This window comes from Ctenocephalides felis, unplaced genomic scaffold (assembly GCF_003426905.1).
Source record: "Ctenocephalides felis isolate EL2017-DRISC unplaced genomic scaffold, ASM342690v1 CF-g0.4_SCAFFOLD_01886, whole genome shotgun sequence".
In the NCBI taxonomy this organism is placed as follows: Eukaryota; Metazoa; Arthropoda; class Insecta; order Siphonaptera; family Pulicidae; genus Ctenocephalides; species Ctenocephalides felis.
The window spans coordinates 138,135,191-138,149,891 of NW_020538040.1; the positions used below are offsets into that span (position 1 = coordinate 138,135,191).

General features: G+C 28.4%; 1 protein-coding gene across 1 annotated transcript; it reads right to left on the reverse strand.

The window, feature by feature from the left end:
• Window positions 1-269: 269 nt before the first annotated feature.
• LOC113375985 (E3 ubiquitin-protein ligase TRIM33-like) lies at window positions 270-9,921 on the reverse strand. Its single transcript, XM_026615923.1, has 11 exons — window positions 9,647-9,921; window positions 9,396-9,570; window positions 7,955-8,174; window positions 5,651-5,765; window positions 5,419-5,567; window positions 5,244-5,354; window positions 2,377-2,539; window positions 2,163-2,307; window positions 1,721-2,029; window positions 1,253-1,378; window positions 270-430 (listed from the first exon to the last, which is right to left on the reverse strand). The coding sequence occupies exons 1-11, from the start codon at window positions 9,725-9,727 to the stop codon at window positions 270-272; spliced, it is 1,755 nt and encodes a 584-aa protein (XP_026471708.1). The 5' UTR covers window positions 9,728-9,921.
• Window positions 9,922-14,701: the final 4,780 nt, after the last annotated feature.

The following is a 14,701-nucleotide window of genomic DNA, read 5'->3' on the forward strand; positions in this document are numbered from 1 at the left end:
ATGTTGATTTGGCATATGCATGGGCTGCTGAGACTGATATGGTGGAATATAAGACTGCAATTTGAATTGAAAAATTTAGAACTATTACAATGCAATAACATATCAGTGGTTAAGTCAAAATGTTTTACCTGTGATACAGTTCTGATAGGATTTGTATTAATCGTTCGATTGTAATTTTTCCCAGTATACAAATTTGGTGTAGAATAACTACCCCTGCATAAAAAGTAAGAATAAAAATTAATAAACTGCCACTATGTCTTTAATAAGAATTAGTAAGTTTTACCTGAAAATGATGTAGGTCTTGATGCATACATCGAAACAGAGTTGGATGGAGTTCTTATGGCATTGTAATCTGGACAGTGAAGAGCAGCTGGATTTTGCACTTGCATTTGTTGCACTGGAGTATTTAATAAACCTCTAAGGCTTACATCTAAATTGTGATTAATTTTATAACAATTTTAACAGATATCTATTGCAATTCATGAACCACTCAACAGAAATCTTGTAGCACAAAATGTAACTGTTCATATATCATAGATTAGATCATTTGCGAATGAAAAATATTTCAAATATTGCAATAATAGCAAAATATGAATCTGATTAAATTTAGTTCCCCTTTCGTCAGTATTGTTCCATAAAAACTTGTGTACAATATAACAGAAAAAAGGACTTTTTGCACAAAATATCATTTTATTCACAACACGTTTAAAGTTTATGAAAACTGAATATTATTATCATATTTTCTACAAGATTTAACTATTTTTGAATATATTTTAAATAAATTCATGAAAAGCAATTATCCTCATTGTAGAATAAATTAATCATACAGATATTAATGAATGAAATTAAATATGTATACTCTGATCCTTGCAAAAGTGTTTTATAATACATAGTCAATCAGTTATCTATCTTATTATGTAAATCTGAAAGTGTTTATGGCATTATGCAATTTAAAATAACAAATTTATGATTTTTTCAAAATAATTAAAGCAAATGAAATGAAGCAGATTTCTTAAATATGTTACATTGATTGCTTAGTAAGAATGTATGCTAATCGCAAATAATAAACTTAAGTTTGATGTAGTCAAAAATAACATTAAATTAAACATTAAAAAACAAGAAATAACTTCAAATAAATTTCTATGCTTCTATTCTAATGTTAATTTATACGCTTTAGTTCAATGATACAAAAAAAAAGTATTACAAGATGTATAGAAAAGAGAATAATATTTGTTTAATAATTTTTAAATACCTATATTTTGAGGATGCGTGGAGGAGCTGACTTGCTGATTGCGTACAATATTAGTTGGATGTCGAAGTAAGCTTGGAGATTGTCTTCGGATCATTCCCATCGGAAGTATTTGTCTATGTTGTGGTGCTGCCATAATAAAATGTAAAACGCATTTAAAAAGTGATCAATGAAACTTAGATTGAAATATTAATAATAAGAAACAAGAAACTATTCAAAAAGTACTTATATTAAAAGAATAATATGAAAGAATATCTCTGCTCTAAAATCAATCATCACGAGCTTATTATTTCGTAGGTGCAAAACAAAAATTCAAATAAAAATTGCCATATTTTACAATACATATTTAGCCAATCTGATTTGACAATATTTTGTACAATCGCTTATTGTGGTATGACTTTCATAAATCAAATAAGTTCGCTAATTAGCTTTGAATTGATTACACAAACTACATAAAAAAAACAAACTCACCTATCACTGATGAATTCATCTGATGATGTGATTGTTGATTCAAATTTGGAATGGATGAATATGCTGGTGGCATATACTGCTGTTGTTGAGGAGGCATGTTATGCATTCCAACCCGGTATTGTTGTTGAGATGAGGGTGATGGTGTGCCCATTGGTCTCAAAAGTCCGCTTTGTTGAGATTGATTTTGATTACAATTTGTTTGTGATTGCATTGAATTCAAATTTTGCTGAGGTAGAACTTGTTGCTGTGATGGGGCGGATGAACAATATGTTTTTCCATCAACTACGATTGTTGCAATAGATGAAATAACTAAAATAACAATAGATGTGTGTTATTATTTACATACATAAAATTCCGCTGTTAAAACATTTAAAAAGATTTAGTGAGTAGTTATCAAACACATATAACATGTTACTATAAAAATTTAGTAGTGTAAATATACCTTTTATTAAATCTGGAACTTTTTCTAAAGCAAGATGTATCCTTACAGGAATTTCAGGATTTGGAATATCGGCTCTTCTGCACTTAATGCGTTGTAAATGATTAGTCACAATGCGTTTACTGAACAGAACTGCACTATCACTACACTATAATTCCAATAAATTAAATTATAAAAAAACATAAATTCAAGTATACAAAAATTAAAATATATGTACCTTATCCAATGCCCCATTGACAAAATCTATACAATGATCTGTCTGTTGTGATAATTGTTCTAATGCTAATTTTTTTTCACTCAAAGTTTTTTGTTTTAACTCGCATACCTCATTTAGCTTCATTACTAATTGTTTTCCTCTTGTATTTATAGCATTTGTCAACCTGATAAAAATGTGAAGTCATTGAAAAGAGTTTAAAATTATTCAAAAAATGAAAAGAAAATAGCTAATAACTTAAAACAATGCTAATAACTCCCTAATTAACTACTAGGAAAAAGATAAGTACATGAATATTTAGAATATAATAAATCTTTTTAATTATTAATAGCCCAGTCATTTGGTACAAAAAAATGCTGTTGCCTAGAAAGTTTTCCGAGAGTTTTGAAAATTGGTGATTTTATAGATTTTGATGTGATCTTTACGAATTTCAACTTTGCCACCTCGAATTTTTGCCGCTGCCGCCGCTATATTGGAAAAATTGCGTCAAAAATCAGTTTTTCAACGATATCTCCTTTCTGACTCATGTTACATTAAAATATCTATATACAAAATTAAACTAGACAAAATTTTCTATAATTTATTCAATAACGTTTTTTTCTGTACCGTCAATAGTTTTAGCGTACGTGCGCCGCAAAGTTTCTGCTGCTCGCGCCACCATCGGATATTTAGCCGCTCTTTGCGCTTGAACGCATTCTCTCTAATAAATATATAATTTCAATAATGAATTAAGCTTTTCTGCTCAGGTCTGGCCTAGAAATAACATAAATTAATCATTTTTGTTTTTCATTTTTATTTTTGCTGATGATTGAACATTTTAAACCATTAAATGTGTAATTTAATGCAAATATGAAATTGTTTGTAAGAATAGTTTTGACTATTGATTTGATTGATTGATTTGACTATTGACCTCAGTCCTTCTAAAAGTTTACCTTTATTGTTCTTTCTTTGAGCACTTGATTTACAAAAAATGCAAGTAAACTAGCATACGGAACGATAAAAATATACTGACGTCTAGAAAAAATACTTGATTGATTCTGAACTACGGTTTGTCGGTTTTCAAAATCGGTTTTTTAGTGAAAAAAGTCGGTTTTCACTGTATAAATGGAAATGACAAATATAGCCAAATATAAAAGATAGATAAAAGCATTTTGATTCTTGAAATCATATCATTTCTATAGCATTTGATATCTTATCAGTCTGCAATGATTCCCAGAAATAGTATATATTAATTTAGATTTTTATACCAGTGTATATATTAATTTAAATCAGTGTGACTTCTTCTTGAAGAAGTAACTTCCTCTACTCAAACTTAAAAAATAAGAGTTTTAAACCTTAGAAGCTACAAATTAAAGAACAAAAAATTTGGAATTATCATATCAGACATTAAAAACAATTAATTTGGTCGCAAGTATGAGAGTATTTTCTATTCCAGGAAATTTTGATTCGTAAACAAAGGACACGTCTATGTAGAAATTCGATAAATGTTCTCAGTTTTTTGGAATCGTATTTTATTAAACAAAAAAACAATTAGAATGTTTAAAATTAGTTAATTAAAATTACTCGGAACAGACAATATCCGAGTTTAGCTTAATCATTTTTAAAACTAAAATTGATATTAAAAAGTATGTATCAAAATGTATCTACTATATATATATATATTTTTTTTAATTTAATGATTTTTTTTATTTAGAAATGTATTATTTTTATTTATTTGAAAACTTTCTTTTCACTACCATAAAAATAATTTCATTCTTATATGTGAAAATGATAAATACGAATAATTATTTTCAAATTTATTTAATCAAGATAAACTATAATTTTTTAGTTCTACTAATTAAAATTAAAATGAATTTGTTTACTATCTATAAAATTGAACAATAAATAAATTCAGTCAAATACTGCTCTAAATTACATTAAATTTGTGGATAAATTACAGAATGTTCGAGCAAAAATTTATTTTCTATATAAAATTCGAAAACCGGTTAAAAACGTTTTTTTTAGTAAAATTAAAATTCGAAAACCAGTTTTCTGAAATGTCGGTTTTTGTATAAACCCTATTCTAAACATATTATACATATTTAGATGTAGAAATACAGATAATTGGCGTTGTGTGTTGTTATTAGAAGATAATATAATCTTATATACAATACGCAGTAATCTATCCGTTGCAATCGAGTTATTAGAACGATTATCGCCAAAGATTATTCCTATATACAGTTCCAATTTGAGTTCATTCAATATTTTCATAGTTTAATAATCCCAAATTTATATAAATATTGCCAAAAAAAAAAGAAAAAAATGCATTAAATTGTATGATTTAAAATGTTCAATCATCAGCAAAAATAAAAATGAAAAACAAAAATGATTAATTTATGTTATTTCTAGGCCAGACCTGAGCAGAAAAGCTTAATTCATTATTGAAATTATATATTTATTAGAGAGAATGCGTTCAAGCGCAAAGAGCGGCTAAATATCCGATGGTGGCGCGAGCAGCAGAAACTTTGCGGCGCACGTACGCTAAAACTATTGACGGTACAGAAAAAAACGTTATTGAATAAATTATAGAAAATTTTGTCTAGTTTAATTTTGTATATAGATATTTTAATGTAACATGAGTCAGAAAGGAGATATCGTTGAAAAACTGATTTTTGACGCAATTTTTCCAATATAGCGGCGGCAGCGGCAAAAATTCGAGGTGGCAAAGTTGAAATTCGTAAAGATCACATCAAAATCTATAAAATCACCAATTTTCAAAACTCTCGGAAAACTGTTAAGGTAAAACTACTAAATGACTGAACTATAAATTTAATACATTGAATAATTTCAGTATCAACTAATGATTAAAAACTATAATATATTTATGATACCTGATAACCATTTGAGCAATTTCTTGCACAATACATTTCCTCTTATCTGTTATCAGTGACTGTCGTTCATCTATTACTTTCATAGCACTTGCTAGCAAAACCCTTTTATAGCTGAATAAAACAATAAATAAGTAATTAAAACATAAATAATTGAAGTCATTTATATAATGCATACCTGACTTCTTCTAATAAGCTATGAATAAAATTACGAGCTTCATCCGCAATTTCATGGCTAAATTTATATTTATGATCCCTGTGGCCTGTTAGTTGGCAATCACGGCAAGTTAACTTATCACAGGTTTCACAAAATAGGGACAGAATCTCCTAAACATATACAAATAATTATAAATAGATAAACAACTATTCTTAATAGATGTATAATCATTTTTTAATTAGGTTGATTTTACCTGAGGATGCATGGTGCAATAAAGCTTTGGTGAATTTTGATTGGCCCCAGATTTGTGGTTAGATGAATTCACACTATCTTTAGGTTTTATAGTATGTTCCTTTGTTATTTTCAATCTAAAATAATCAAATTATATATAAATGTGTCTTCTGAACCTATATAAAAATGAAACTTAGCAAAGCTAATATTTTACAGTAATATATGCGCATACTTTAACTGTATAGGATACAATAATAGTCCTGCAAAACTCGTTTATTTTCACTGTGCTTTTTCAAACCCATTCAGTTCTATGAACAACATAAACTTGCACTTTTGCAAGCATATAACATATCTTATATGAGTAAAAAAATAACAAATAATGGTGATCAATATATGATGGCGGTTCAATAGTTTTCCAACTAATAATAATTAACAAATTTTAATTATAGTAATGGTGATCAATATAAAACACGTTAAAAAATCAGCTCAGCTTTGTCATTTTTGTCAAGAGCCATACCTCTTAAAATAAGCTTAGAATCTCAGAACCATACTGTTGTAAGAAGCATTTATCATCTCATACACTTGTTTTAAACCAAAACACATTACTTTGTCCTGAGATCACCACCATTATTCAACAATGAAAAATTTTACACTTACAAGTAAACCCCATATAAAACGTTACTTCTATAACACGGATTCGCTATAACATGGTTTGACAATTGAGTCCATCTCCCTTATAACACAACACAGTACTTTTAAAAAACGGGTTTGCTATAACACTGTTTTAGTATTGAGCAATACCCTAATAAAATGAAAAATATAGTAAAACCTATAAAAAACAATCTTTATCTAATATAAAAATAGTAAAACCTCCATACAATAGATCAATAAATAACTCATTTGACATTGTTTATTCAAGCTCATACGTTCCATCAAAAAAAAGGTCTAGGCTCATCTGGACTGTTAGTCACTTTTCAAACAAAAATCGTTTAAATAAAATGAGCACAAAATTTTAATAAAAGTAGGTTTGCATGTGCTTTGTATTAATAAATAAATATGTAAATTTCTTTTCACGAGAAGCAAGCAATCGCAAATATAATTTTTTTTGCAAAAAATACCGCATGAAAATGTAGATAGTATAAAAAAATGCTCAGAGAATGAGAGTATCTTTCCAAAAAATGATCGGCTTGGAAAGAACTTGTTTGTTAGTTATGACAAAAAATGATATAATTCATTTATGGTCCAATTCTGCGGTAACACAGTCGATAACAGCGTTGTTATGGTAACGCTATGTTATCCTTCTTTCTTGGTAGTAAAAACTAAAAACGCTATTTCTTTGCTGTGCGATCAGACATATTTTACATATAAACAAACCCAGAAAAAATGTTATGATAACTGCATCTTTGTGATGCACATTTATAACATACCGTTTTATGTGTAGATCACCTGATCGTACAGCAATTAAATAGACATTTTCACAATTTTTACTACCAAGAAATGAACATAACATAGCATTGGCATAACAACTATGTTATCGGCTGAATTACCGCAGAATTGGCCCCTTAACATTACTACATCTTAAGGAAATTTAATAAATATAATAATATTTATTATTAAATTAAAATACATAGCATGTTTTTAACTTCCCGAAGGAGAAGTTTGTTTTCATCAAAAAATCCGGTTTGCTAATTTTATGTTTTCTCGAAGTTTCTAGCCATTCTGAATCGAATGAAACCAAATTTGGAAAAAGTATGTGTGTGTGTGTATGTGAACAGATTTTTTGCCGTAAATCGACGTTTTCTCAAAAACGGCTAAACCGAAAATTTAAAAGACATTTGATGGATTGAGAAAATGAGTAGTTTTTTGACGTTTGTTAAAATTAGACGATTTACTTGGTATAACGATAGAGTACTTGGTCTTAATGAACAAACTAAATCATTAAAGTCCTACAGGAACTGGTTCAATTATAAAAATTATTGTTTTTTGCAAATTTGCTTTTAGAAAATGCTACGAGTTAACGTGTTTTTTCGTTTTCAATGATGTGTAATAAATCTACTCGAAATGCTACTAATCACTCATAAATTAATTTATTTTTTATTGATTAAGTCCATTATTTGCACATATCAAGAAGTTCATGTAACTTGCCTCAAGGCAAAATACCAATACCAACTAGTTTTTTTTAATTACTTGAAACTTAACCCCTCTTTTTGTACTAAACTTTTGTCCCGAATAATATGTATTTGCATAACACGGTAGGTTTTCAGAATGTAACTACCGTGTTATATGGTATATACATACATCTAAAGATATAGCAATTAAAAATTACCTTTGATGTGCCAGCACGCAATTAACACAAATATATTCTGCACATTCTTCACACCAATTTGATGCCAGAGCATCCTCTGTGCAACTGCTGCATTTAATATCACTTTCTTCAGTAGGAATGGGTGGTTCATCAGTTAATTCCGTGATGAAACGATTATCTATAATCTGTCCCAACATGCTAGGCATATTGCACAAAGCACATGACACTGTATGAGGTTGCACTACAATGGATAATAAAGACATATTCTACTTGTTGGCAATTATAAATTAGTGATATAATTTGCAAATTAAGAAAAAGCTAAATAAGATGTCGAAAATCAATTATTATTTAATATCATAATTTTATTAATAGTATTTGAAATTTAAATTTTTTGATTTAGATATATGTTTGTAAACACTAGCAAGGTAAATAAACATATTAACACTTAACAGAATTTAAACAGGTTGAATCTTTTTGTCTAACCTTTTGCCTAACCTAGTTTCAGGGCATTTTTCAGGTAAAATCTTTATGTTTTTGGCATACCTTAGAAAAAAAATCAATGTATGTGTGTGTGTGTTCAGATACAAATTTTCGTCGACGATTTTGAAAACACTGATCAACCGAATTGAATAATTCAAAAAACATTCGATTCATATTGATAAGGATACGTGCTGATTAATTTTTGGAAAAGGTAGGTCCAACAGAAAATAAAAATCAAGTTTTCGAGAGAACAGAGCATCGGATTTGAATGATCTAAAAAACATTCAATTTGTAATGATTGGGAGAAGCGGTGATTAGTTTTTAGCAAAAGCAGGTCCAGCCATTTAAAAGATACAGAGCTACATGTACAAAAAATGGCAGTTTTTGAGAGAAATAAGTATCTGATTTGAATGATTCAAAAAACTTTCTGCTTGTGTTAACGAAATAATTGCTTTTGGAAAAAAAAAATCTCATTCAAATTTATTTTCAAATTTTTTTTTTTTTTTTTTTGAATATCGAAAATAATTTAGATTTCAATTTTAATTCTGGTTAAAGTTCTAAAGCTCACATATATACTTTGAGTGAATAATTTTAACTTTGCAATTCAGTTTATATAATTCTTATAAATAATAGACGATATTACAGAATTTATAATAATCTTTTTGAAACGATTTAATATTCTTCAAACATTTCGTTATGGTACGGAAAGTTCCAGCAATTTGCCTCAAGGCACGATGCCATACACCACTAGTTTAGAATTATTTCTTAAAATCAATACTTGCCATAAGAGCAACGAATAGATTGTACTATGAATAATACTTTTATGCAAAAACGTAGATGTACGTGGCCAGTCCAGGAGATCAGAAAAAAACAACATAAATCTATGGGATCTGCCCATTAAGTGTTGAATCAGCATTAGATTAAATGGCAAATAAATCCTGAAAGATGTATTGATTTCAATAATCAGTTTTATAAACATTACCATTTGCGTTTGGCAATACGCTCTCTGCCAACTTCTGTGTCAAACATTGATCACAAGCAGCGTGTAAACATTCCAATAATTTAGGATTGTCATTTGACCTTAAGTTTAAAAGGCACCATACACATTGCATTAGAGCCTGTGATTCTTTGGAACTTGGTTCAACAAAATCAGCATTCTAGAAAGTAAATCCATCTGTTATAAATAATATCTGACATATATGCACTTGATACATTTGTAGAACATCTTTGAACCTGTGTGTCAATTGAATCCCTATTTGTTTCACCAATTTCCTTTTTAACTTCGACATCGTAAGGCAGTGCGTTTAATTCCATCTTGGAAGTTTTCTCTCCAGATCTGTCTATAACACCCAGCTCAAACCACTTCCAACTTTGTGATCATATTAAATCCATCATACACTATATTGATGAGATAAAAATTTATTGGACACTTGGTAAAATATTACCTACAATATTTATTTGCGTGTACAACATGTATTACATTTCGAAAAAAACAATAAACATAAACTCACAACATCACGGACATTTACATTTGACTTGAAGTATTTCTGACTTCTGTACTTCGAATGTATAGACACACAACTACCATGCAAAAGTGTGTATTTATAACACCATTCATAGATGGCGCTCACAGCTATCAAAAATCCATTGATTTATAAATAATATTAAATGTTTTAAATAAGCTTACTTAAAATTACTTAGAAATATATTAACTAAATTGGAGATATAATATTTGACATTTGACAGCTTTAAAGTGTTCAATTGACATTTTATCATCTTGGCTATGTTTTGACACCTAACCTTTGCAAGAAATTGGCATTCTATGGGCTTTCCCAATATGGAAAAGGAAATCATACGAACGTAAACATCTTTTTCATTCAAGTTTAGTTGAATCAGTAATAAAACCTACCCCGGAAAAAGTTAATAATAAATTAAAATCATGCAGGCAGCTATAATCAGGTAATAAAAAGATTTTATTTACGTAGTATTGATATATACAAAGCTAATAGTGATTTTAGTCATTACACAACTGCTTTTTGAGAATAACGATTTTGAAAACTTTTTAATTAAAAACAGCGAGTAATACATATGTTAACTATAATTTATAGATAATAATCAGTTATATCTGAACTGTTTCTGAGATTATGGGTCTGACTTGCATATGAAAGCAGTTAAGTTGTAAATTACAATTTAGAAACATTGATTGATTATCCAAATTACAATATATTATGAAAGCGTTTGACATTAGAGCTTCTATGATGCTTAATAAGTGCTAATAATGAATTTGTTATTTTTGTAATTGACGTATTTTTAACTTTATAACGTTTATATTGTTTTCAAATCCTCGACAGATGGCACTATAAAATCTTTTTTTTTTCACAAATAATAATAGTTGCTCTTTTGTTTTTGGCACTGTTGCATAAAATAAAAGCCAGGATCGTTAATATCCAATATTTGCTTTCGTTAAACTTGAAGAAAAATTTGCCTCCACGCCAGATTAGACGCTAGTCAGGTAAATCTTTTCGTTTATTGTAATATTAAGAAGTATAACGTCTTTATGAAAAATTTAAGAGTAAAACGAATTAATTATTTGAAAATGATGTAACAAAAATATTAAATTAATAATGGCAGCCATTTTGTATTTGGTGATCGGGGTATATACATTTTTTCTATATCTGTCGAAAAGGTTGCGTCTCCAAAAACGTAAATGATGGGTAAAGCTTTGTTCCCGAAGAAGAAGTTTATGTTTTAGCAAAAAAGTCCGAATTGCTAATTTTATATTTTCAACGTTTTAAGTCATTGTAAATCGATTGTACCCAACTTTGGAAAATGTATCTGTGTGTATATATGAGCCGATTTTTGACATTTCGTCGGCGTTTTCTCAAAAACAGCTGGATCGATTTTACAAATTTAACTAACAATACTATTTTTAACTTCCCGTAGGGCAAGTTATAGTAATCGCAAAAAAAACGAAAATGAAAATTTTCGCATTTTTCGACGTTTCAAAGGTTTCTGAATATTTTGGCATACCTTAGAAAAAATGTATGTATGTGTGTGTGTGTGTGTGTGTGTGTGCGTGTGTGTATGTATGTGCGGATACAAATTTTCGTCGACGATTTCGGGAACACCGATCAAGCGATTTGAATAATTCAAAAAACATTCGATTCGTATTGATAAGGAGACGTGCTGATTAGTTTTTGGCGCAGTCAGGTCTAGCCGTTCCGAAGATACGGGGCAAAAAGTGCCGAAAACGGTAACTCAGTTTTTAAGAGAACGAAGCGTCCGATTTTAATAATTCAACATTTTACTTGTATTGACAAGGTGAAGAACAGATCAAATTTTCATAAAGGCAGGTCTAGCGGTTTCGGAGATCTAATGAAAAAAGTAAAAAAATGCCATTTGGCGGTCAAAAATGATCATTAGACATATGCACATCAAATTTTCAGATATTTTATAGAGATTTTAACAATAAGTATAATTTTGGTTTACATTCCTATGGGTTCCGTACCAATGTTTACGCGTTAGACGTCGACGCGGCGCTTATGCGGTTTGATATTTCGTCTTTATGCAGTTAAAACAGTACGATTGCTTTGAAAAAAAAGTTGAGATCTTTCAAAATATGTATAAAGAAAACATTTTTTATCAAAAAAAAAAAAAAATTAAAAAAAAATTTTTTTTCAAAAAAAAAGTAATTTTTTGTCTAATTGTCAAAAATCTTATTTTTTCGAAGTAAATTTTTTTCAAAAATGTTAATCGTTTTTAAAAAAATAATAATTTTTGGTACGGGAAGTTCCAGCAATTTGCCTTAAGGCACGATGCCTTAATTGCCTTAAGACAGAATTCCACTTACAGCTAGTATTGACAAGATGAAGAATTGATCAAATTTTCATGAAGGCAGGTCTAGCGGTTTCGGAGATCTAATGAAAAAAGTAAAAAAAAATGCTATTCGGCGGTTAAAAATGATCATTAGACATATGCATATCAAATTATCAGATATTTTATAGAGATTTTAACAATAAGTATAATTTTTTTTCACATTTCTATGGGTTCCGTACCAATGCTTATGCGTTAGGCGGCGGCGCGGCACTTGCGCTGTGACATTTCGTCTCTATGCAGTTCAAGCAGTACGATTGCATTGAAAAAGAGTTCAGAATTTCCAAAATATGTCAAAATGAAGAAAACATTTTTGTTTTCAAAAAAATTTTTTGTTTTCAAAAAAAAAAATTTCTTTCAAAAAACAATTTTTTTTTCAACTAATTTTTTTTTTCAAAAAATAGTAATTTTTTATCAAATTTATAGTTTTTCAAAAATCTAATTTTTTTGAAGTAAATTTTTTTCAAAAATGTTAATCGTTTTTAAAAAAAAATAATAATTTTTGGTACGGGAAGTTCCAGCAATTTGCCTTAAGGCACGATGCCCTAATTGCCTTAAGACAGAATTCCACTTACAGCTAGTTGGAAATAACCCAACATTTTTGAAATGATATTGAAAATAAAAAATAAAATTAGTTTTTACGCATATTTTTACATAATATCGCATATTAAATTGTAGTCTGATTATATCAGTCGAGTATTTAAAAATTAAATTGTTGAAAAAATTAAGAGAGGTACAACCATTTTTAACTTTCCGTATGGTATGTTATGGTAGTAATCGCAAAAAAATCAAAAATGAAAAATTTTATATATCTTTACGTTTCAGAGGTTTCTGAACATTTTGGCATACCTTAGAAAAAATGGATGTATGTGTGTGTGTGCGGATACAAATTTTCGTCGACGATTTCGGGAACACGGTTCAACCGATTTCAATTATTCAAAAAACATTCAATTCCTATTAATAAGGAGGCGTGCTGATTAGTTTTTGCACAAACAGATTTAGCCGTTCCGAAGATACGAGGCAAAAAGTGCTAAAAACGGTAACACAGTTATCAAGAGAACGTAGCGTCCGATTTTGATAATTCCAAAAACATTTTACTAGTATTGATAAGACGAAGAACTTATTAAATTTTAAAGGCAGGTCTAGCGGTTTCGGAGATGTAGTATCAAAAGTAAAAAAAAAATGCCATTTTGAAATCAAAAATAATCATTAGACGTATGCACATCAAATTATCAGACATCAAATCATAGTTGATGTTTTATATTAAAAAGTCAAAATATAGTTTTAAATAAAATATTAAAGAATGTTTAGTAATAAGTAACTGTTATTGAAATTACACTGATGATGAGGTACACCATGGTCTCGAAACGTTTGTAATTATAAAATAAAGTTAAAAATTAAATGTGTTAAATGTGTTAAAAACATCTGAGTGCTGTTTTGTTCATATCAAACATTTAATATTCGTTCCACTCATATCATAAAATTCTATATTATATATATATACATATATATATATATATATATATATATATATATATATATGATTTAGTAGTTAATTTTGATGTTGAAATATATGAGTGAGTTCTTGAGGGCGATACATCAAACAAAGAAAAGGCAAAGGTTTATAAAATAATCTTTAATTCCAAACGTTTCGACATTCAATTTAATGTCATCATCAGTGGATCTAAAAACAGTATGAAAATTAGTATATCTAGGTAATTATAATATATGTGGATTGGTATAGTAACTATAAAATAAGAGAAAAATTAACAAACAGCAACACTTAACAACAAACAAAATATAAGAGATAGGAAAGGTAATAGAGACTAGAATTAAATAAATAATTAAAAAATATAGGCAAAAATACATAAGTACACTCATATAAACCTACGCATATATACATATATATACATATACATATATACATATATATATATATATATATATATATATATATGATTTAGTAGTTAATTTTGATGTTGAAATATATGAGTGAGTTCTTGAGGGCGATACATCAAACAAAGAAAAGCCAAAGATTTATAAAATATGTGAAATAAAGATTATTTTATAAATCTTTGGCTTTTCTTTGTTTGATGTATCGCCCTCAAGAACTCACTCATATATATATATATATACATACTGATTGTTTCTTTTCCGAACAGTAAATCCAATAATAAAAAACAATTTGTTTTTTGAAGATGTTTAATACGACGTTTCTGAACTAGGTACGTTCCATCATCAGGTTTATTCTGTCAAATACAATGTTTTTTAAAAATATTGATTAACATTAATTAATGATGGTCAATACAGATTAATTAGAAAAAAATGTTTATAAAGGAATGGATTATGTACCGGGGTAAAGAGTAATAAGAACTAACTAAAAAAGGTTTTATATAAAATTGAGAAGCAAAAATT

What these genes read in the sequence shown, in the direction of transcription:
- LOC113375985 (XM_026615923.1), bottom strand. Translation starts at nt 9,727, where the DNA reads ATGGAATTAAACGCACTGCCTTACGATGTCGAAGTTAAAAAGGAAATT. An exon ending in AGCTTATTAGAAGAAGTCAG is followed by an intron (nt 5,355 to 5,418) that starts GTATGCATTATA and finishes TGTTTTATTCAG; the next exon opens with CTATAAAAGGGTTTTGCTAG. An exon ending in AGTTCCAGATTTAATAAAAG is followed by an intron (nt 2,030 to 2,162) that starts GTATATTTACAC and finishes TTGTTATTTTAG; the next exon opens with TTATTTCATCTATTGCAACA.